Below are 25,253 nucleotides of genomic sequence, written 5' to 3'. Positions count from 1 at the left end.
GGGCAGTGGCTAGGACCCCTTTGCAGGACCTGTTGTGGAAACACAAACAGCACAGAGATCCGAATCTTCGAATTAGTGAGGTCTTGAGAACGACCATCGAGGCATGGGACGCTCAAACCAGGAAGGGAATCATGACCACCCCACTGGGCCCCTTTAGGCCAATCTGCTGAAACCCACTGTTCCCTCCGGGATGCGAACCAGGGGGATTTGAAAAATGGGAGGAGGCTGGGTGCAGAAAAATGATCCAGGACAAAGAACTAAGGACATTTGCGGAGTGCAAACAAATGTGGAAACTGACGGATGTGGACAGATATAAATATGAACAAATAAAGCACTGGCTCACCACCCCGGAGGTTTTTCAGGCAGCCACGAGAGATTTAACACTATTTGAAAGATATATAATATCCATCCCAGGCGACGGAAAACTGGTGTCAACACTATACCAATTCATTAACGCGCCAGAAGAAGAAATTAAATGGTCATATATGAAAAGATGGGAGGGCACGCTGGGGGAAGATATTCCAAGACAACAATGGGAGGATTTGTGGGTCGGTATCCCGAAACTTACCCGGGCCGTCCAAACAAGGTAAATGTGGCGCAAAATCATTACACAGTGGCACTACACTCCAGAACGGATCAAATCAATGTATCCGGAAATGTCGGATAACTGCTGGAGAGGATGCACGGAAAGGGGCACATGGAGGCATATCTGGTGGGACTGTCAGGGTGTGAAGGGTTTCTGGAGGGAAGTCCAAACGGAGATGACAAAAATATTTCCAGATTCAGCACAAATGGGGGAAATTGTCTGGTTGTGTGGACTAAAGGACCCTCAGGCCAAAAGACTCCATATAGCACAATGGAGAAGCTTCATGGGCTTACTTATTGCAGCATGGGCCACAATCGCCCAAAACTGGAAAAAACAGGCCCAGCCTTTAGTGTTTGCCTGGCTACAAAAAGTGCGGTCACAAATGACAATGTAAAAGATTACACACCATCTCCAGAAGAATTCCTTTACGAAGGAATGGGGGGCGGTGTTGGACTATTAAAGGTCGGACTATATGGAGCAATGGTGCCCGCACAATATTAAAATCTCAGACATTTTTGGTACATAACTTTTTGAAATTACAACGACATGTGATCCTACTCTTCCGGGGGGTGGGGAGGGGTGGGGGGGAGTTCGGGGATGATGTTATGTTTTTAAGAAAACAATAAATATATGTTTACAAAAAAAAAATCCAACATTTCAACAGAATATTTTTAACGATTTCTCAAGGGCAGAACGCCTCCAAACCAGCCAGGGGTGGTCGGGGGTGAATGGGAGCTCCCCCCCCAAAAAACACTCTGTCGCATATACACTTTCTTGGGAAGGAATTACAACTCATAAATAAAATAAATCGCCAGCCGCCACAAAATCAGAGTGTTTCATCTTTGCATCAATGCAAATATATTTATGCCGTATTGATCGGGGCGAACATGTTGGTTTTATTCCGCATGACACAAGCAGCGAAACTGATGCTAAGTGCATTTGCTCCATTTGTAGCACGGGTGAAAACATTCAACAAGGTGGACCCAGGTTTCCTACCCATTGGATGTCTCGACACTGCCAATTTGAGGGATGGCCTAGTGGTTTCACACTTTTTCTACTGTATCTAAATTGATATAATTGTGTGTCCTAGTGAAGGATCAAGAACTCATTTATTTCACATTTGTGTAGACGCACAGTTCATGTAAAACAGTCATCAGACTTGGTATTTCTTCACCAGTTTTACATATTTTACATCTATGTTGTTTCTGTCACACTTTGGCTAATATTTTATTTTATTTTTATTGTATGCAATATTATTTTACTAGTATAATGTATAACAGTCCCGGGTGGCCTTTTTAGCCGCAATAATGCTCTAAAGGGGACCATATACTCAAGATGGCCTATCCCTGTGTTTTAAGTCCTGTTTAAGATGGCCTGTCCTTTGTTGGCTATTCTTCTACATTGCCATAGTGGGGAATAGACCCCTGTCTTCATGCCCCTTGGCAGGTTTCTTGTGTGGGTGCTGGCAGGTAGTGGGGTGGTGCTATTCCCGCATGGGCTTGGATGTTGCTGGGCACATTCTGGGAGGCTGGCTGTCTATTGTACAGTCACCACCAAATTTCAAAGTGTCCTTATTGGAGGGCTGGGGCTCCTCCAGCCCGGAAAACCTAGAAAAAAAATGCAGCTAGTGTTTATTTAAAAATAAAAATAAATAGCACTTACCGAGATGCAGCTGTAGCTTTTCTGCCTGTAGTCTCCGGTCCGCGTCCTCCGAGCCCCGGCACCAATGAAGGAAAAGCCACCCAGTGGTAGCTTTTGTTTACTACAGCTGGCTGGCTTTTCCTTCATTAGTGCTGCAAAAGCAAAAGCCAGCACAGGCGGGCATCCATTTCACAAAATGGATGCGCCCAAGTGCTTACTTTTTCAATTTTTGAGCTTGAATTGCTGAAAATTTTACATAGGGACTTCGAAGAAAAAAGAAATGCCAATCGTTTTTTTTTTATATTGCCTATCTATTTTTTAAATAAAATGTTTTGGGTGAACCATTCTTTTAATATCTGTTCTCCATACTTTGGTGAATGCATTTATTGTTTAAATACCTGCTTAGTGGGTTACCAAACTATGGGGGTCATTACGAGTTGGGAGGCAGCCATGACGCTGTTAGCGCCATGGCTGCCTCCAAACTCGTGTCCGGTCTGGGTTCTTGGAATGGGGACTTACCGGGTCGTTCCAACTTTGGAGGACCTGGTAAGTCCCCATTCTGAAAATCATTCCCCATTCCCATTCGAGCCCCCGGAGGGCTCAATGAGAATGGGAAAGGAGCTAATAACGGGCCCGCAAATAGCAGGCCCGTTATTAGCTCCCTGGTCCCTTAGCGGGTCCCGCTAAGGGCGACTAGTAAAACCAGCCGGCCTTAGCGGGACCCGCTAAGGGACCTCAGAAAGCGGCGGTAGAGGGTTAATGGCACCGGAATCCTTACCGGTGCCGTTAACCCCCTACCGCCGTACTCGTAATGACCCCCATGAGTTTTATAGCTGTACTAAACAATTTTGTACCTATCTTGAAATATTTAAAGTGTGACTTAGTGTAGTATTTTAATAAAAGATTGTCATTTTTATAACTTAGATTTGCAGGCCTTTTCCTTATCAAGTCTACTAAGTAGTAACTGTGCTACATAAAAGTGCCCCTTTCCTTCTTAGTTCAGCCTTGCAGCTTGGTCTACACTACTTAAGAGAGTGGTTTTGCTCAATTGGGCTTGTGAATACCCTTGCTAACCCTAGGTTGGCTTTTCCAAGTCCTGCACAAAACGAAAACATGATGGCAGGAAGGTTTTGAATCATTCATCACCACGGGCATACAGCCATCACCTTTTGATTTTGCTTTTACAAGTCCAACCCAGGTAGTGACTTTGAAAAACCCTTCTAACAAATACTTTTCACAGAATGTAGTGTCAGGTTTCCTTTTGTCATGTGTATCAGCTCTCACACAAGCTCTCCAGGCTCCTATGTTTGGGTCATCAGCATCCCTTACTCCTCTGTAGATGCTCCTTCCTGTACTCCCTGCCATCTTCCTTAGACTGGTTCCAGGTCTCAAAACCCTTCCAATAACTTGGGTTGTTCTCTTGTGAAATCCTCCACCTGGCTCCGTTCACAGTGAGACCAAAGTGCCTCCTCCCCACAGCACTCTGGACAGCTCTTTTCCAGGCTTCTAGGCTACGACCTTTGTCTTGCATCTTCCAAGTCTCTACAACTTCCCTCTCTCTGCTGTGCACTTTCCTACTCATATCTCATCACTCCTCATCAGCACTGCTGGGGAGTCCCATGGCTTGTGATGTTTTATTTGCCTTACTGATCTTTGGACCCTCCTAAGCATTTTCACCCTCTCATCTCTGATTAAATGGTCCAGGGCGCATAAACTACAAAAGCTCAGGCCGCCATCTTGAATTACTTTACTGTTTCTGCAGCTGCCAGGTCAGCGGTGAGTGCTTTCTGTTCCCCTGACTTATCCATGGTAAATGCCTGTGTTTCCGTCCCAACCATGGTTTGCTCAGTTTCTGTGTATTTGTGATGCCATAGGGGGCTCTTCGTCACATGTTACCTGAAAAAAGAGCGGTGTGCCATTGGTAAAGACCAAATGTCTAACCCAAATACTCTAACTTGTGCAAGAAGTTGCAAATATAATTAGAGAGGTAAAATTAATGCATGAGGGAACTACATCGAACATCTCTGTTGCTGATACACACGCACACAGTTCTGGATATGTTGGCCATCTCCAAGACCATCAGCAATGAAATTCACCTACAAACACTTGTAGACATCTGTTTGGAGGGACCAGTTGATATGTTGAATAATGTCATTATTCTCGCATAGTACAGATGCCACCTACATGCCCATTTCTAAACCATTCCCCCGCAATATTAACTGTAGGGTTCCCCAAGTGTGTCACCCCAGTCACTGATCATCTTTAAAATTTAGAGGACCCCACTCTTGGAAAACATCAGCAACACACGCCTCACCTGCTACAATGAAGTGGATGATATGCAAACTGTCTACACAAGTATGCACTCGAGATCTGAAAAACAACAGGACCTTGTAAAATTGCTTCTCATAGACAGACACATGAATGATGACTAACAGACTGAAATCAAACCCATCTTACGCCAGATGTATGTTCTGCACCTCCAAAAACAACCCAATACGCAAATATTCCTTGGCTAAAAGAAATATAAGAAAACCTGTACCCAGCCAATTTTGAGAGTAAAACAACTCCCAATTTCCCTATTGATAACACTGTCATTTCCCGAGTGCTCTCAAGACTAGATTACGGTAGCAGCTTTCACCTCTGCATCACGAAATACAAACTGAACCATCCACAAGGAGTACAAACCCACCATCAAGACTCCTCCCAAGTCTGGAAAGACTTCAAATCACCCCGGTACTTCAGCATCTGTACCAGCTTTCAGTCAAACACAGAATTCAGTTCAAAACCTTATGTATTGCTGATGTGGTATCCCTGGCAGGTGCCCGAAAACAGTTCATCCATACGCCCCGGTCCCAATGCTGCGATCAGGCACCGTGACTCCAGTAACAGATCCACTTCCACCAGAAACTGCAAGAAGGGTCTTGCTTCTGAATCCTGGCAAACAACCTGTAACTCCAATCTCAGGAGATACTGGACCATCGAAGACCACATGCCCTCTCAGAAGTCCCTTAAAATGTGACTGCTCGCAAGACCGCAATAAACATTTAGTGCTGATATCCACACTCCAAAAGGCTGGATCCAATCGAGTCGGTCCCACTCAAACACCCCACTATGTACTCCATACCCCAAGACCTCCGGTAGAGCATACCAGCGCTGATACAACCACTCCCAAAGCTGGTTTCTATCAGGCTGGTCTGAACCATGAGCCCTCAATTACAGACATGCAACATCAATACTCAAACACAGGCTCAGGCCAGCATAGGACAACCATAATACAAAAACTGGTCCAATCACATCAGGTCGGATTCAGGTACCTCCACATAAGATGCAGGATTCTATGCAGGATATCCATACCACCCCTCAAGCACATGGCCCAGCTTGGCCTAGGACAACTACAACAAAAACACTAAACTGTTGCAATCAGTTTGGGCCTCATTCAGATGCCCTCCACATCAGACAAAGGATTTGAAGCCCTCTCTTCAATTGCAACATCACTGGTGGCTGGATGTTAACAGAGTGGTCTCTCAGACCATACCAATGGTATATAAGACGCTATATAAATGCAAAATAACATAACATAACTTAACAAAGACATGGGACATCACACCCTCACCATTGTCATTGGCATATTGTGGGATGAGGGGCAAGGCACACTGTCATTGCCCCAGAGAAAAACCTGCCATTGTGGCAACAGTTCGCCTTTGTTCAAGGATCTTCCTGACCACTGATGGGGGTTTATGTCTGATTGTAGTACGTGCAAAAGGACGTTCGACAATTTTGTAAAATTGCAAATATTCACGTTATGCATATTAGCAAGCCTCATGTGTGCACCAATAAATGACTGCAATCATGTCACTTTATTAGGAAGGCATTTCTGGGATGTGGCTAAGTCTTCAAATGTGTACAAATTATTGGGCATATTCTCAGGGTGTCCAAAGCAAGGTGTAAATAAATCAGGCTTGGCTTCTTGGCTAACATTATATTGCAATCTGGTACTATTGCTGCTGTATTTTTTGCAAATAAACAAGAATGCAAACTGACATGTGCTAACAAGTCCAGGAGTCACGGAGCATGATTTTAGGGCTCCTTCTCAGGGCAATTGCACAAAATAAAAATGTAAATGAGGCTTTTGTGAATGGAAAGCGGGCAGTGGTTTGCCTGCATGACTACAGTAGCCTTTGCATTTTCACACTCCGCAGTTATTTTCCATGAAAATTACTCCTGTACCGTAGAAGAGAAAACACGTGCCTGTGTATAAATTTACTTTATAGACTGCAAACATAGCTACCATCCATTGAACATCTGTTAAAAAAAAAGGGAACATACAGGAAGAGAACAACTGGGAGAGCCAGGCTAGGGGTGGTCGATTAAGAACGTGTATCCCGTAGGGGCCAGATTTACTTGCTCAAGACACCTTTGTGGAACCTACATGCCTATGTTCAAATTCCAGCAGGGTCCTTTCTTGCTTTCATCCTTACAGTTAATACAAATTAGTACCATCCAATTGCTTGATGGTAACATCTGTGAGTTACAATGCAATGAAGATAGCCTCTAAAAGTGCACATTTCAGCCTTGTCTGTGACACTCAACATCAAACATGCCAGTAAAGTTAATATATCTTCCCCCTGTTATATGTGGAGCCCTCTCTAGCTCCACGTGTATGCAGTGCATTCTCACCCTATAATGAAATTCTGTCTGCACCCCTAAACTTCACGATGAGCACCCACATGGGAAGGGCCAGTGAAAACTGTATTGCATACTAGCCACCGCCCCTTCCCACTAGAATGTTAAGAAGGAAACCAAGGACAGCCAGGACTGTCTGGTCTGTTAAGTACCATCAGTCCAAGGCTCCACAACCCCACTAATGTATTCACCTTTTTCGTCTTCCCACCTTTCTCTACAAGCACGGCTACCCATACACTCGGCAGCCTAATGACTGCCAGGCCCGGCTCCAGCAGGGGGGCCAGGCCCCACCAAGGCCAGCCACTGCCCACCCCAGAAAGCAGGGCCGGACTGGGAACCAAAAGAGGCCCTTGAAAATGTGATCAAAGTGGCCCTGTATTTCGCTGCACGATCGAGCAATATTAGTGCACAGGAAAATATTACTGCACCAAGGGGCACTATTACAAAATAGGGCTGGTCGATTCCATCAAATTGAAAACAAGCATTGGCAATGGCAACAGTTTGTGTATGCATGGGAAGAGCACTTTCCAAGCACCTCCGTATTGGTATTAAATGGCCATTAATGGCAGCAGAAGCAGTACATTAGCAGTGCCTGGCAAATGTCTAATACTTATGCACAAGCCAAAACTGTTGGCATTAGCAATGTTTATTTTTAACAGGACTTAAGTGAAGGGCATGCATAGTGCTTATAAATCAAGTAGCTAAAAGCAGACCTGGTGAAAAAATGTTTATTACACCAGTAGTGGATTTACAACTCCATTTAAGTAATTAACTCTCAGAAGGCTGCTTCGACAAAACACTGGCAGGCACTTTGAGCGCACAGTTTGATGGTAAGGCTTGAATAAAGCAAAGTCAAAGAGTTCTCTGGAGGAGGTGTTTTTGGCGAGAAGGGGCAGGAACTGGGTGGGAATAGCCATAGGGATTATCATGGGCAGTCAAAAAGTGGGCAAATAGCCAAACAACACCTACATGCTGGGTGTCCCTCCTCATAACTGATTTCTCCCCATCTATAGTTTAATGAAATAGTTTTGGTTTATAGCTGGTGCAAGCACCATCTAGAAGCCCAAACTAATAAACAGCACAGAGATGAGGATAAGAGAGCATGTAGTGAATATTACAGCAGAGGAATCCCACGGCATGGGGGTGTGATGGCAAATGTGAATATTAAAGCAGAGGGGGAAATATTACAGCACACCGCTGCATGATTTTGACGCAAATACATATTATGTCATGTGTAGGTCATGTACAGCACATGTTCATCAAAAGGTTGAGTGTATTTTAACTATACGCAATAAAAGAAATGAAAAATAAACGTTAACTACCACTGGGACCCAGGGGGAGGAGGGTGAGACTAAGGGGGTAAAAACAGGCTGGGGGGATTTTGCGATTAGCATTCTGAGGAGCTGCACTGAAGGCGGCTCAGTCAGGATTTGTTTGCTTGCTCTGGACAATGATTTATGCCCCACAGCCATGAAAGCAGAAATTACCAGTGATATGGAGGGCCATTCACACCTCTAAGTAAGGTAGCACACTTGCCCAAGCAGGCAGCCTACAACTGTCTAGCAAGATCCTGCGTTGCTTTTTTAACTGCACTTTTAATCTTACATTTCAAACCTCTCATTTATAAGGTAGCATTGTTTCAAACCTATTAAGCAGATTTCTGTGATCGAATGCAGGTTTCTATGTGTGGGAATATAACTGTTGTTCCAATCATGCCTAATAAGATTGTCAACTGTAGAAAACAATAAATGGCAGGCGATAATGCCTGGATACAGATTTCTACACCAGGTGCATAAACTGCTGAGGATCCTGGCAAGTTACATTCACTGGAACACTGTCAGGGCTCAAAATTCCATGTGCAGGAGTGGCGCGAACCAACTACCCCCACTACGGTCTGGGCACCTGCAAGACAACGCTTACACAGGCCTCTGAGACCCGAGCAGGGAAAGAGGGTTAGGATCTCGTCGGTTGGATAGGTCTCAAACAGAGGGTAACCGGATTGAGGGTTAGCAAAGGGGAAGTGGACAGGCAAGGGGACATATGGGAAAAACAACAATAATATAAACACTATTGCCCCCACACATACACACTGTGCTTTACAATAACTTTTGATACAAAAGAGGCACTTAGCTCTGTGGGTGAGTGCTGGCCTCCTGCCTGCGCACTCTCAGGTCCGGAGCTCGGAGCAGTTCAAATGCTGCAAGAGAGTTTTAGCATTAGTGACCTGTGTTACCTCACATAGGCACAATACAAGCAACAGACACACAACAATATGGCACTCCACCCCTGGGTTTTGTTAGTGCAAGCACATGCACGTTAAGGGTTAATTTGTTCGTGGAGTTTAGTACTGCCAAGCAGTAATTGTGCTGCGGTGGATGTAGCACCCAGCTATGATAGAAGAGTCAGAACGTGCGGCCCAAGTTCGTCGCACGTGGCTTAAAAGGAATAAAATCCATCATGCTGCCAAGTTTTGCCACACGTGGCTTGAAATTTAAAGCACTACGTGCTGCCAAAGTTTTCCGCACGTGGCTGTGATCAGGAGGGGGCTCTCTGTGCTGCCAAAGTTTGCTGCACGTGGCTGAAAGTATGCTTAGAAACAAGGCACTGCACGCGTTTGTCTTAATGCTGCATGTGGACCGAAATCGGCGTTGATTAAATACAACGGAACGCGGTTAGGCACTTAGCTTTGCCCTCAGCAGGGGACGTGATGTGGCTGGGCAGAGCCCCCTGCGCGTGCCCCTCAGCGGGTTGGGAACCCCAATGCTTTCTCTTGTCTTCCGTATTCTCCCCCCGTAGCTGCACGTCTATTTCCAAAATGGGTTGGATCGCTGGAGCTTTGCTGTACTTATCTGCTTGGGGCGAGGGGCCGGAATGCTTGTTCCTTGGGGCGTGGCCCCTCACGTGATCCCCGTCGGCAGGAGCTCTGGAAGGTGCGTCCGTTCCGGTCGGGTGCTTAAGCACAAGCCCGTGCCTTTGTCCTGCACGCTTGCGTGTGTGCAAGCCCCTCCCAACCTGGGAGTGAAAAAGTAGTTCCCAGCCTGGAGGCTGCTGGGAATTGTGGTCCGTAGGCTTTCCTGCCTGCAAAAAGGCCAGAGAAGTTTCCTATAAGGCTGGAGGCTGATCCTTTGGGTTTGTCTTGTTTTAGGTTATGTTGTTCTGCGCCCAGGGCCCCTCACTGAGCCCTGACCACCCTTGATAACACCCTGCACCCTGACAGTACTTCCCCCGCATGGAAGGACTCAGGTTTGGGTTTCCCAGGATGATTTTCATGAAATTTCTTCACCAATTTAGGAGCATGCACATTGTGTGCAGGCTCCCAGGAACGTTCCTTGGGACCATACCCCACCCAGTCTACCAAGTAGTACAGCCCATCTGTGCGACGCTGTGAATTCAGAATGGCTTGGAACTCACATTCAGGATGCCCTTTTACTATTATAGGTGGTGGCTTCTCAGTACGAATGAATGGTTGGGCTGGTTTCAATAGTGATACATGGAAAGTGGGGTGAATTTTCATTTGGTGGGGTAACGCCAGCCTCACTGCCACTGGACTAATCACATCCGAAATAGTTAAAAAACCTAAAAACCTGGGCTGTAATTTGCGTGGTCCAGATAGTTTAATGTTTCGGGTAGATAACCAGACTCTATCGCCCTGTTTATACTGGGGATTTGCACCCCTTCTTTTATCTGCTAATGCTTATATGATATTTTTGCGGCATCTAAATTTACCTGGATATTCCCCCAGACTTGTTGTGCATCAGCCTGACACCCCAATAAGATGGGTAGGTTTGTTGAATGATCGCCCAGTCTTGTGGGCAATACTCAAGGATGGTATCCATAAGCACCAAAGAAAGGCGTATGCTTGGTGGAATTATGCACTGTGTTGTTGTATGCCACTTCAGCCAACCAAACGTATTGGACCCACGATGTCTCAGTATTAGTTGCATAACAATGTAAGTACTGCTCCAGACCCTGATTCACCCGTTCGGTTTGGCCATCCGTTTCCGGGTGATAACCAGATGATAGACTGACCTCCATTCTGATTAGTCGACAAAATGCTTGCCAAAATCGTGAGGTGAATTGAGGGCCTCTCTCTGTGATAACACGTGTGGGTAAACCGTGTTGACGAACCACATGGTGTAGGAACAATTCTGCCAATTCGCCCGCAGTGGGAACTCCAATACACGGAATGAAGTGGCTCATTTTTGTGAGAGAGTCTACAACAACTAGGATATAGGAGTACTTTTGCACTGGTAGTAAGTCTACAATCAAATCCATTGTGATTGTATGCCATGGAGTTGGCGGGGTTGGTAACGGCTGGAGTAAACACTCTGGTTTCTGGTGGCTAGCTTTTTGTCTACTGCAAGTGCTACATTCCAATACATGGACCCATACGTCACGAAGCAATGTGGGCCACCAGAAATGTCTGGCCACGTTCTGCTGAGTTTTTGTAATACCGGGATGCCCGGCTAAAGTGGTATCGTGGCACCAATGTATTACTTCCTTTCTCAGTGCTAGTGTAGGTAAGTATAAAGCTTTAGCTTAGTACGGTATACCGTCTCCCAGAGTATGTTGCGGGCCTCTAGAGCACCAATTCTGCAATTCCTGGGCAGACATGGCCTTTAATACATCATCAAAGATGGTAGGTCTACCTACTAACCCAACTATCCGGGTAGCCGGAACTATTGGACGAGCCTCGTCTATGCCTTTATCGTCAGGCTCCGGATATCGAGACAAGATATCAGCCTTCATGTTGTTGGTTCCTGGGCGATACGTAATCAAGAATTCAAAACTCGAAAAGAACATTGCCCACCGTAATGGACGAGGGCTAAGTGTTTTTGCAGTTTTAATAAATTGCAAATTCCGATGGTCTGTCATGACCGTAACCGTATGACGAGCTCCCAACAGGTAGTGTCGCCATTCGTCAAATGCTGCCTTCACCGCCAATAGTTCTCGGTCGGCTATGGTGTAATTAATCTCCGCCGGTAGTAGTTTTCAGGAATAGTACGCCACAGGATGTAGTAACCCTGTCTTGGGGTCTCGCTGGGATAGTACCGCTCCTAATGCATAGATCGAGGCGTCGGTTTCAACCAAAAATGGCTGGCTCAGGTCAGGATGTCATAGCACAGGTGCGGACGTAAAAGCTGATTTCAATCGCTGAAAACCCTGTTCTGCAGCTGTGTCCCATACAAACGCCTTCCCTTACTGAGCAATGTCGTGATGGGTGTCACCAGTTCAGAGAAGTCCTTAATAAAACGCCGGTAAAAATTGACGAAACCTAGAAAGGACTGTACTTCCTTCACGGATGTAGGAGCCAGCCAGTCTACCACCGTTGTACCTTTTTTTTGGTCCATCTGCACCCCAGATGGGGTCAGGAAGTACCCCAAGAACTCTACCTAGGTGCTGTGAAATTCGCATTTCTCGAGTTTAGCGAATAGGTTGTGTTCTCGAAGTCGCTGTAACACTGCCCTGACGTGTTTTACGTGTTCCTCTATGCTGGTAGAATAGATCAATATATCATCAATATAGAACACTGCAAAAACATCCAGGTATTCACATAGCACTTCATCAAGAAAGTGCTGAAACGCTGCTGGGGCATTACATAATCCGAATGGCATCACCTGGTACTCGTAAAGGCCAAATTTGGTTCTGAATGCTGTTTTTCATTCATCTCCAGCTCGCACTCGCACCAGGTGATATGCCCCTCGAAGATCCAATTTTGTATACACAGTTGCGTTTCGCAGTTGATCCAGCAATACCGGGATCAAAGCTAAGGGATACCGGTTTTTAATCGTAATATGATTAATCCCTCTGTAATCAATACATGTTCTCAAGTCACCCGTTTTCTTCGGTGCGAAGAAAAGTGGTGACGAGACAGGCGAGTTGGAGTGTCGGATGAAGCCGTTTTTCAGGTTTGTATCGATATACTCTTTAAGATGTTCTGTTTCGGCCTCGGTTAGGGCATACACGCGACTACAGGGTAGTACTGCACCTGGTCCTAGATTTATGCGGCAATCAAATGGCCGATGGGGTAGTAATGTTTCAGCTGACTTTTTGCTGAATACATCCTTAAACCCTTGATACTATGGCGGCAAGTTACTTAGATCTGATGCCTCTATGATTGTGACAGTAGGTTCCTGAACCAAGGACATGGGCTGGATCACTGCTGTACAGTGTGAGTGACAGTGTGGAGAGGACATGGATATTGTACCTTTGGACCAATCCACCAGGGGATTGTGTTTTGAAAACCATGGTAAACCCAGGATTACGCCAAACTGCAGTGCTGCTAGACGATCAAACCTGATTTCCTCTCTATGATTCTGTTGACAACATAGTGTCATGGGTTGAGTGCAATGGATTATGGGGCCTGAACACAAAGCGGTTCCGTCCAGAGCCTTTACTGGTTCTGGGCCCTTTTCTTACACAAGGGCACTCCTAACTTGGCAGCGTATGAAATGTCCATAAAGTTACCCTTGGCACCGGTATCTAAGAGTAGAGCCACCCTAACCTCCCGCCCCAGGAAATGCAAGGATCCCGGCAAAATGACGTGGGGGGCATAATTCACAAAGTCTATGACTGGGGTAACTTCCTTCCCTGGGCTCGGCTGTAGTACCCCTAAAACCGCCGAGCCGAGGCATTTCCCTGCGCTTTGGGTTTTGTAGGGCAGTCTTTAACGAAATGCCCTGTGATTCCGCAGTACAAACACAGGCCCTCCTTACGCCGCCGTTCTTTTTCGTCCTTGGTGAGTGGACCCCGAACTGATCCGATCTGCATAGGCTCGTCCCCGCCTGACTTTTCCAGGGCACGAGTTATGTGCATCTGGTCTAACCTGGCTATTGGACGAGAGTCACCTCGCTTCTTATCTCCCCGTCGCTCCGCTTGACGATGATCAAGGCGTAGTGCTAGGTCTATGATTGCAGGACAATCTAGGGGTTGAGGATCGACCTGGGCAATCAGGTCCTTGAGCTCGTCACGTAGGCCCTGATAAAAGAGTGACATCCTTTTATCCCGGGGCCACTCTGTCTCTGCCACCAGCCTATTAAATTGAGTCACATATGTGACTAACTCCTTATTACCTTGGCGCAGAGTAAGTAGCTCCCTATCTTTACACATAGAGGCAGCTCCGCAATTAAAGATCTTATCAAACTCAGTTTGGAATTCATCCCAACTATACAATACTGCATTCTCCCTTTGCACCAAGGGATTTGCCCAAGCCGCCGCATCCCCTGTGAGGTAAGAAATAACAAAGGCCGTCCTAGCATGGGTTGACCGGAATACCGTAGGTTTAGTGAGGAAATGGAGCTGACATTGGGTCAGAAAGGTTTGATACTTCTGCAGGTCACCTGAATACCTTTCTGGGGGGATAGCGGGACCATGGACTCTGGGGAAACATGCACTTGGACAGGAGTGGGAGCGGTTTTAGCATTAGTGACCTGGTTAGTGCAAGCACATGCTCGTTAAGGGTTAATTTGTTCGTGGAGTTTAGTACTGCCAAACAGTAATTGTGCTGTGGTGGATGTAGCACCCAGCTATGATAGGAGAGTCAGAACGTGCGGCCCAAGTTCGCCTCACGTGGCTTAAAAGGAATAAAATCCATCATGCTGCCAAGTTTTGCCACACGTGGCTTGAAATCTAAAGGACTACATGCTTCCAAAGTTTGCCGCACGTGGCTGTGATCAGGAGGGCTGTCTGTGCTGCCAAAGTTTGCCGCACGTGGCTGAAAGTATGCCTGGAAACAAGGCGCTGCACGCGTTTGTCTTAATGCTGCATGTGGGCCGAAATCGGCGTTGATTAAATACAAGGGAACGCGGTTAGGCACTTAGCTTTGCCCTCAGCAGGGGACGTGATGTGGCTGGGCGGTGCCACCTGCGTATGCCCCTCAGCGGGTTGGGAACACCAATGCTTTCTCTTGGCTTCTACGTTCTCCCCTCGTAGCTGCGCGTCAATTTCCAACATGGGTTGGATCGCTGGAGCTTTGCATTACTTATCTGCTTGGGGCAAGGGGCCGGAATGCTTGTTCCTTGGGGCGTGGCCCCTCGTGTGATCCCTGTCGGCAGGAGCTCTGCAAGGTGCATCCGTTCCAGTCGGGTGCTTAGGCACAAGCCCCGTGCCTTTGTCCTGCGCGCGTGCGCGAGCCCCTCCCAACCTGGGAGTGAAAAAGTAGTTCCCAGCCTGGAGGCTGCTGGGAATTGTGGTCCGTAGGCTTTTCTGCCTGCAAAAAGGACAGAGAAGTCTCCTATAAGGCTGGAGGCTGTTCCTTTCGTTTTGTCTTGTTTTAGGTTCTGTTGTTCTGCGCCCAGAGCCCCTCACTGAGCCGTGACCACCCCTGATAACACCCGGCACCCTGACAAACACAAGATACCACAAGCATTTTTAGGCCTTGTGGTCCAGCAGTTTGGGCAGAGCGGCTCACATTAGTGGCAGGGAGGCCAAGGCTGATTCATAAATAACGGTATGGAAGCCTGACCGAAGCAATGGCAGTGGTTAAGATTGATTCAGAGACTTACATCCAGCAGACTGAGAGCTCTTACAAATTCCATTCAAAGTATATATTCTGCTGCATGAACTACTTGAGTATAAGTGAAACAATAATGTTGGTAGTAAAAAAATGTAATTCTGGAGGGGAGAGCGTAGTAAAATCAAAGTGATTTGATGTTAGGCGTTGAAGTGGGCTACTAGGTGTAAGCCAGAACAATTGCTTTGGACCACAGATAGGATGGAAAAAGGGTGTTAGGAGGGATACACATTCAATGGACGCGTTTCGTCGTTTACCCATCCATTGCCATGTTAATCTCTATGGTATTCCCATCAACTAACTGCCCCCTCCCTGCTGAAACATACCCTCTTGGGTACTCTTTGAGGCAGCTCTGTCACAAAGTAACTTCAAACGTTGTGCTGTATTGGGCCTGCTTGTGTTATATCTAAGCATTCTTTTGAGTGTTCAATGACTTAATTGGCTCTGTAAATGAGCTCCTGTTATAAAAAATGTCTAAACATGGTGTGTTTTCAGCCAGTAGATTTAAAAGCAACATGGCATCCTCACATCTGTTGCTTGCACTGGAATCCTAAAACAAGCAATCCCCAAGTAAACCGTTTTGACATGGATATAAGTTTTACACAGGCATTTTTCAGACAATGACATAATATGCCTAGGTACGCACCATTTTCTAGATGTTCCCACCTTATTGCCAGGTGGTACCCTTATGGCAGTGACTGGCAAATGTCTTTGCCATGTGTATTCAAAAGCCCTAACTGTTGGCTTTGCCAATGGGTGTTGGTTTCAGTTCATCTCCCTAAGTGAAAGTATATATGTCCTGATGTGGGAGCCTTGTTTGCAATGCCTATGGATTCAAACTGCACCTCACTGACTTGGTCCAACAAGAACCTACCTGAGCATATCAAAGCTAGGATGGCAAGTATGGACCAACTTCACATAATCTACTCATGCATACTTACCAGTGGGGTTCTGACCTAAATAGTATGCATATTTGTCTGTGTGGAAGCCTAGGCTGCCTAGCCAGAACCTTTCATGAAATGGGCAGATAAATAACGCCTTAATAACATCATACTAACAATTAACAGTGTCTGTATGCAAACTGAATACATCATGTGTATTGTGGGTCTTGTTTGAAAAGTATGATATAACTGCTAGGTGTTTATGCAGTGCCAAAAATTAAAGTTATTTTCTGTGGGATCCCACCAGTGACAGAGGGGGAGCGGGTGTGGGACTGTAGGATTGTTCCCACTTCCCCCTATAAACATTTGGGTCTCAGAAGATTAATCATGAAACCTTGAAAATAACACAAGAAAAGAGCATTTCTTAATATGTTTCTGGCAATGTATAAGCAGTGCACATCTGTTAAACGTAAAAAAGGGTATTGAAATATTTCCTGCAGAGTGCAATACGAGGTGGATTTAACAGTCAGACAATGGACAAATGTCAGTGGGGAACCCTTGCTCTGCCTTTCTACCCTCAAAGTCAGTCAGAGCTGCACAGGTCCTCCCAGTGACGCTTTACATTTTAACATGTCTCAGATGCAGATTATTTAAAATAGGAAGTTAATAGTGATAGGAAAAGGTACTTTTTTCTTTAAATTATATATGCTTTAAAAAAGCTATTTAAGTGTGGCTGTTGGGTGATTAGAAATTATGGGGGTACAGAACAAGCTCTGTGAAACAATGACTTTGTCATGCATTTCATTTCACTTTGTGTTTGTATGGTATTTTTTGTATGTTCTGATTAATTAGCATTCTGGCGCTTGTATCAGAATGGGGAAAATAAAGCTACAATCAAAAATCATTTTACCGCCACTTTTTCCACTCCTCAAGACTTGGAAAATTACCACCTATGATTGTAACTTTATTGGTAAAAGCAAGCAGATCCAAATCGTTATTTGTGGGAGAGATTTATATTTTTCCAGACACATAGTGCAAAAGTGAAGTGAAAAGGCGATGTTTTGCTATTGCCTTTTCAAGTACTTTGTGGAAACAATTCAAATTTCCCATAGGTGCCCTTTTGCAAAAAGTGCAAACTGCAGAAGTCTCCTCTATGCAATTTAGGATTCAAAACAAAATTGCCCAATACTCTTTTTCATCAACCTGATTCTACAATGATGAACGCATTGTCTGGTTGGTTTATCATGCAACTTGTGCATTTTTAAAGTAATCTGTATAAAAGTGAGTATTATTATTTGTTATTGTTTATGGCTTATTACAAACCTTTACAAAAAAAGTTAGCAAAGTAAGAAAAAGAAAATAAATAAATGGAAAAAGAAAAGTAAAGACAAAAATCGAATACAGAAATTTACAAAATAAACATTTTAATTTTCATGGCTTACAATCATTGGTATAAAAGTATGCAATTCATAACAGTAAAAAAGTTTTCCTATAAATCATCCCTATCACTTAAAGTGTCTTTTATATACAGAGTAATGGCAACGGTATGCAGGGTATATAATCTGTACAAAAAGTGACTTGCAAAGACCCAGAATTGTAATATTTTTGGTATTTAAAACCAAACTTCAATGCATATTGATACCAACTTTAGCCTGGAAGATGTGTGGTTAAGTACCTACATTTCAGGCTATGCTGACATTCTGGCTTTACCACTTAACCAAAGTGTGTAATCCTGGGAAAATCATTTAATCTCACTGTGCTTTTCCTACCAAAATTAGGAGTCCCTAGAAGTGATCCAGTTTGCAGTATGGTTTAATAGATGGGCTGCGCAGGGGTCAGTGCCAGCCAAGGAGACATACACACATCTTTCTTTGGAAAATATAAGGCCACATTTATTGATCAAAATTGTGACATTCAAAATAGCAAAGTAAACATGTCAAATAAGAAGTCATCATGGACAATTGCATATTATAAACAGTATGGAAACAGTATGCACCAGACAATGATGTATAGAGGGTGGCAGGGGAGCGGCGGCCCCTCCTCCCTGCCACATCCAACCAGGAGTGATGCCAGGAAGCCGAAAACCCTGCAACCTCCACTGCCTACCTCCTGATCCCACTCTCACCTGCATGCTAGCACTCCCACAGACACTCAACTCAATTAAAATTAGCTGCAAATTTGCAACAAAAATACAATGTTGTACTTCAAAATGTCATTTGTAAGAAACTAAATATCCTATTCCTTGCTTTACTATTTATCTAGGAGGAGGGGGATGTCTTTCACAACAAAATTGCTGGATCACAAGCACCTCCTACGTGGCCTCCTGGGAGTTATTCTGGAGCGCACACTATGTTAGATGGAATAAGGACTGGCGCCCTCGTTGCTCAGTCCCTGCAGAGAAGGAGGTGGCATCATCCTCGATTCTCCCCAGCCAGGCCAAGAAGACATGGTGGGGGAAGGGTGGGGTTGGTTGGAGTGATTGTAAATGGGAATGGTAGTCAGGGGGAGCTGATGGAAGATGGCAGGGGGTGACATTACCACACTATATGTTCTGCTTCTCTTTTGCTCTGTGCTGGTTTTTTATATCTCAGTTATAGCAGTATGTTGAAAAAAGGTACAAAACATATTTCTTAGGGCATGAATATTTGGGATTAATCTCTCAGACTCTTGTTAAGGGCAGTATACAGCTTTCATTTTTCATTGTTGGCAAACGTTTTCCATATGGAAATAGGGGAGCACATGGAAGATGAAGTGAGTAGCCAATTGAACGTCAAAGTAGTGAGGAAGCTTATGGAATGAAACAAAGGAGCAAATGGAAGAAGAGAGGAGAAGACTGTGCAAGGGCTACTGGGGAGCCTGTGATTTTGGAAGGGATGAGCAGGTGGAAGGCAAGAGCAGGTTTCCCATTTGAACAAATTGAGTGAACCTGGGCAAATCACCTCATGTCAGCAAAACCTGGTGAGGTGAACAGGTTGTTTCCAGCTAGAGTCATTACCCTAAACATACAGCTCCAATAGTAGAAAAAGACAACTTAAAAAACATGTAATATTTGTTGCACTCATGACAGCGATTAGCATTCTGGTAGTCTTGTGGGTAAATGTGTCAACCCTGGTCCTAACAACCTGGGTTTGAATCCAGGCTTCTGCACCTTATAAAACAGTCTAACAGACTGAAGAAGTTAAGGCCAAATTGATTTTTCAGATCCAGGAAGACATTTTTTGCCAGATCACGAATCTGAGAAAAGTTTGGCCCCCCTGATCACAAACCTGGCCCACCCAGATAAAACTTTCTTAGAGCCGGGCCTGATGCCTGCTGGTGACCTTCACCGCCCCAGTGACCCAGCAGAGCCAGGGAGAATTCTCTCTGCATGGTTCCACAACACTTCTCCCATCTGTTAAATATACACCCCTCATCCAGACCAGCGGCTCCCCCAGTATAGCTGCAGCGGTAGTGAAAGAAGTAGGCTACCAACACATGGGATCTCCCTTCTGGGTATATAGATACAACTGGTTTCACCACCAGCAAACACTCAGACACACCGGCATCTAGGAATCGGGTTCCTCTGCCTTGCACGCTGTGAAGGTGGTTCACAGAGATAAGGAACGGACACAATGTTGTTTCTGATGCTTGTTTTTCAAAAGTAATGGATAAATGAGTAAAATATCGACACATGGTATGGTTGTGGAATAGCGACTAATTGAGTGCTGGACCCCGCCGTGGATAGGTCCGGGCCAAATGTGACACGAGCAAAGGAGGGAAGGGCTCTGCGTTCAATGCTGGAAGACTGGCGTTTGGTTGATGTGTGGACGACTAGCCACCCAAACAGACTGAGTTTTTCCTTTTAATCACATTTAAGCAATATGCCCTGACCTACGGGGCCATTACCGAGTCAAGAAATGCCCCGGTGCCCATAGCTATAGGCCCGAGCGAAGCAGGGCCTTAACAAAGGCCCCGGGGCATTACCTGCTCGGTAATGCCCCCGCAGCGAGGGGCATATTGCTATTAGTACCCCGGCCCGCTAGACCGGGTGACTAATAGCCTTCTTTTCTGTTCCAAAATGCTGCTGCGTTTCAGAACAGAAAAGAAAAAAGTGTCAAAGGGAATGGCCGCCGGGAAAGGGAAAACTGAGTCCGTTTTCCCTTTCCATGGCGGCCATCGGGAGCGGACGCGATGGGAACAGAACTGTTCCCAGCGCATTCACTCCTGAAAAGGAAGAAATAGGAAGGTAAGAAGGGTTGGGAGGGTGCGGGGGGAATTGTGTGCAGGGGGAGGGAGACAAAAAAAAGTACCTGATTCCCCGGTGGGCGACGAAGGCAGCCTCCAGCCGTGTGGAGGCTCGGAGCAGGGACGGCCCCGCTTCAAGCTTCCTCATTGGCTGAGGGGCTGCCAGGCCCCCCGCCGGGGAGAAAGGAATGGAATCCCAGCCGAGGGATACTAAATACCTGTATTGACCACTTCTTTATTAACATAGAACATGTAGCTTTCTGGAATGGCGCATAGTATTGGGGAAGGACAATATCAGATAATTCCCCATTGGCTATGGGGTACTTTGCAAGGAGATCCTCCAATAGTTCAAAGTAAATGATGGTTCACTAGGAGACACCTGCATGGAATGGAATGCCTTTAAGGTGGTAATGAGGGGTGTTTGCATGTCAACCTTGTGTGGAGTGCGAGCTGCACTGATTGGCGCACGTGGGGGCCTTGAAAGAGACATTGTTAAATTAGAAAACAGACCGTAGGGCCCTGACGGATGTGACGCAGAGCTTCATTGGTTGAGAACTAAATGTTTGGAGAATTGGGAGGCTCTGGGCAAGCATGACTAAAATGCATATATGAGCAACCTCCACCGGGAAGGTTATAAGGCTTATAGGCTGCTAGCATGGCTTATAAGGAATGAGAGATCTAGGTCTCCTGTTGTGTTGGTATATAATCGGGCTGGCCTGAAGTTTCCCTGTCAGGTGGATATTAATGTTGCATTTGTGGAATTTTGCAGTGCACTGTACTCGAACACCACTACATGCAGCATGTGGGAGATAAAAGATGCACTAGATCTGATAGATATGCCTGTACTAACAGGGGAACAATCAGCTACACTGGAAGCAGTAGATAATAATGACATTCCCTACTGGGAAAACCTCGGGCCATTGAATGGATTTAGGACATTGCTAAATTCTGGTCAAAGCTACCTTAGTAACTGATGGGAAGGAATGCACTGACAAAAATGGTTGTCCTTCCTAGGTTGCTATACTTTTTTGTTAATATACTGTATGATATTCCCAAAAAGATGATCAAGAGATTAGACTCTACAACAAGAGAAATACTGTGGGTAAGGGGTCGCAGACCAGACGCCTTGTCGACACTACAAGAACCTTATGATGCAGGCCACTTGAAAGTGCTTGATATTGAGTCCTATCACCTGGCGGAACAATTGCAGTATATGGGCCAGTGGCTGGCAGATGAGGTGATTCCTGAACTTAGACTCCTCGCGACCTTGGTGGCACCGCACTTTCTCAAGGCAATCCTATTACAAGGGGAGCAGAGGGGTACAATTGATAGACTTGGGCAGGCATATACAGAAATGTGCATGTAGAAAGACAGGGGTGTTGCACCTCTACTCTGCCAATATTCATTTGAGCATGTACACCAATAGCATGGGAATTCATGTGGGAGGGTCCACGGAGAGGTGAAGGGTGTGGCGGTGTGGGGAGATGTATTTGCTGAAGGGTGACTGAAACCCTATTTGGATCTTTACAGGGACTTGGGCCTACATAGAGGACAGTTCTTATTTCATGCAGGATGACTAGCACATAAGGTGTGGATATAACTACAAGCTCTCAAGTTTCCCGAGGCCATGCGTGAGAAGGCCAGCCAGTCCTGTTTTTGGTTTGAATTCTAGGACTCGTACTTTTACTACATTTCCAAAGCTACAAGTCCCAGAATTCAAAAGGAAAAAGCAGGACTGATTGGCATTGCCACGAATGGCTACGGGACAATTGACCGCTCTTCCTAACGGATTAGAACCTACGTAGATGAAATCAATCCCTTTCATGGATAATCTAGCCTTTCAAAGTTCTGCAAGTTCAATCGCTTTACATTTCGATGATTCCAAAAGGGAAATGGAAAAGCACCTCTCACCTTGTCTCTGTTTTTTTGGCTGTGCATTACAGGTGGAGTTCAGCCGAACGGACAGGTTCACCACCCCGTAACACCTATCAGCTCAACTTTCTCAGAGGCCTGGAAGCGTGCTGAGGAGGTGAAGGTATGCATTCTTCAGGCTGCTGGTGGCATGTCCTCATGCAGGGGCTCACATATGTTAGCCATGAGTTCATGGGGAGCTTTGGCCTGCAATATTCCATTCACAGTTGATATGCAAGTACCCCCAAATCCATGCTGATGGCTTATTCTTCCAGTCCTCGCCTACCCTTTCCATCCCATAAACACCATGTCCCTAGGGTTTTCAGCTGCTGTGCTCTGCTCCATCCATTCAGTCACTATTCAGGTTCTAGTGATGTCCCACTATAGTCCGGATTCCACTGATTCGAATCTGTGCATACATATAAGAAAAACGTATCTTCATGTTCACGTGTTTAGGTGATTTTTCACATTAGTGCTTCTGATTGTTGCATCTTTTAAAACCAAGCACTCTTCATGCTTGGATGTAGTTTCCTGACATTAACTGCTCCCCCTTCCCTGCCCGATTTTTAAAATTAGATATTTGGGCGTCATACAGGCTTTCCATTGGTTTGTAGGGACCCCTCAGAAAAGTCTTCCAACTTTGAACCACTGGGAGGACGTTTTTCGCTCTCTCTGAAGACAGCAATGACACAGACTGCCTTGTACTGGTTCTGTAGTGTTTTAGTGGAGAATCAGTCTGTTACGCAGCAGAGTGGGCAGGCAGATTGCGCTAAATGCTAGGATAAGGGTGACTATCTGCCACAAGAGAGCCCAGAGAGTTCAGAGTGGGGCGTTTGGATGGAGGAGAATTTAACAAAGACTGCTTTCTGTGGGTTCCATTTTAGAAGATGTTGTGAGGTCCATATCTGTATTTTCTTGAGTCATTGAAATAGATGGTGTTCTGCTTTGTTCTGCATCCAAATGCAGGCCTTTGAATGCCACTGCAAAAAAAATACAGCCAGGCGCATCCCCTATTTTTTACGAGAGGGGTTTGGGGAAGCAGCCCTGTTTGTTCTTGATTTGTTGAAAGCCACACTGAATGCCTACCGCCTCTCCTCCGGTTACCCTCTTAACTTACCTCTCATCTGCCTTCTAGCTAAAAGAATTCCCTCACATATAACCTGCCTCTGTCCCTCACTTCCTCTGCCTCCACTCTATCACTTCATCCATCATGGTCACATCCCTAACACAGATGTCTGTACCACCTACCTGCACTTAAAAATGTGCAATGATGATTGTCCTTAATCTATGTAAGTACACCCATGTATTGTCCCTGGTGACTGTTCCGTTTACTCCCGTCCACCACCTGGTCAAAATGTCACTGGAACCCACCCCATTGTAAGAAGCTCACTGCTTCGCATGAAATCTGATTTCTTATTTATTTTACGGTCTTTTGTGATCAAAAGATAATTTGTCCTCCCTGTATATAAATACATAAAGCCTTCTCTTATCTATCACATCCTCACCATCTATTCCCCTCCCTCTTGACACCTCTGTATAGAGGGGTCTAATGGAATGCCACTGCCAGTGTTTTTGTATCAGCATTCAAATGCCAGCAATTTCGGCAAATACAGTTCTGCTTAGCTATTGGCTTGGGATGCAGTTTGTACCAATTAATGTATTACATATACACAACATAGCTTTACTTGGAATTCGTATGCGTTCCTTATACAACTTAAAACGTACAAATGAAAGGCTGGATCTTTAGGCAATTCCTTATGTCATTGAAACAGGCCGTGTTTTGGGATCTTCAGGTGTGATAAGATGGTTCTCTGTTGTACAAAAATGCCGAAAACAACGTCTTTAGCTGTGACCTCTTTCGATGTATTCTTCTATGTTTATGTGTAATTGCTGTGAAGGTGTAATGTGATGTTTATGTGGGAGGTTTTATTTGTGCACTTCAGTAGGACTGCTTATGCAACGACCCTTGTTTCTGCTGCCTACCCCTCGCGCAGTTTTGTGTTAGCAATCCGAATGTCTCTAGTCCTTCTTTGGTGTCCATACTCCTTCCCCCAAACATCGAGGTGTGGTGTGAAAACAAAGATGTCAGCTAAGGCACTTTCATTCTGCCAGTCAATTCCCATCTTTTAGGTGCCACGTCGCAATCAGACACCCTCCCGGATTCCGTCCTAAGTAAGTCTCGTCATCAGATAGCCGTCCCTGTGACACCACTTCACATGGACTACCCTAGAAGAGACTCTGTTTTTGTCCCACTCATCCCAGGGCCCACCGGACCATTCTTGGCCTCCCGTTTTAAAGGATTATTTTGGATTTTCCTTGAATCTGCAATACTTTCTCTAGATTGTTTTTACTTCCAAATGGCCCTGCAACAGGGGAAACATTGAGAGACCTTTAGAGCTCATCATAAAGGCAACGCATATCACCATTCACGAAAGGATAACTGAATACCCTTTTTTGTATTTGTATTTTTATTATATTTTTAAAGCACTTGACACCTGAGTGCTTTACAATGAAAACAATGTGATGCAATGTATGTTTAAATATAAAACGAACAAATCAAGCAGTAAAAACCATGGTCCTTAAGACAAGATTTGAAAAGAGATAATGAAGATAAAGACTGCAGGGAGAACATTCCAGTCCTTAGGTATGGGTAAAGAAAAAGAAAACAAGAGGAAGCAGAAGGAGGTCAAGGGACAGCGAGGAGTAAGAGAGACTGAGACTGAAGACTGCGAGAAGGGGAAAAAAACGGGATAAGAGAATAGTGATAAGCAGGTGCTAGGCCAACAATACAGAGAAAAATGAAAATTGGACGGCA

At 45.3% G+C, this 25,253-nt stretch overlaps 1 protein-coding gene across 5 annotated transcripts in view; it reads left to right on the top strand.

Annotated features, from left to right (window-relative positions):
* The window catches only part of APBB1IP (amyloid beta precursor protein binding family B member 1 interacting protein), a 1,612,974-nt gene that overhangs the window by 1,460,583 nt on the left and 127,138 nt on the right, over positions 1-25,253 (top strand). For all 5 annotated transcript variants that reach the window (XM_069648143.1, XM_069648145.1, XM_069648144.1 and 2 more), the window contains one exon: positions 22,471-22,562. In XM_069648143.1, the coding sequence (XP_069504244.1) occupies positions 22,471-22,562 (92 nt within the window). The remainder of the gene's footprint in view (positions 1-22,470; positions 22,563-25,253) is intronic.

This window comes from Ambystoma mexicanum, chromosome 2q (genome assembly GCF_040938575.1).
Source record: "Ambystoma mexicanum isolate Mex_15411 chromosome 2q, UKY_AmexF1_1, whole genome shotgun sequence".
Classification (NCBI taxonomy): domain Eukaryota; kingdom Metazoa; phylum Chordata; class Amphibia; order Caudata; family Ambystomatidae; genus Ambystoma; species Ambystoma mexicanum.
This window is presented reverse-complemented; position numbering and strand designations above follow the sequence as displayed.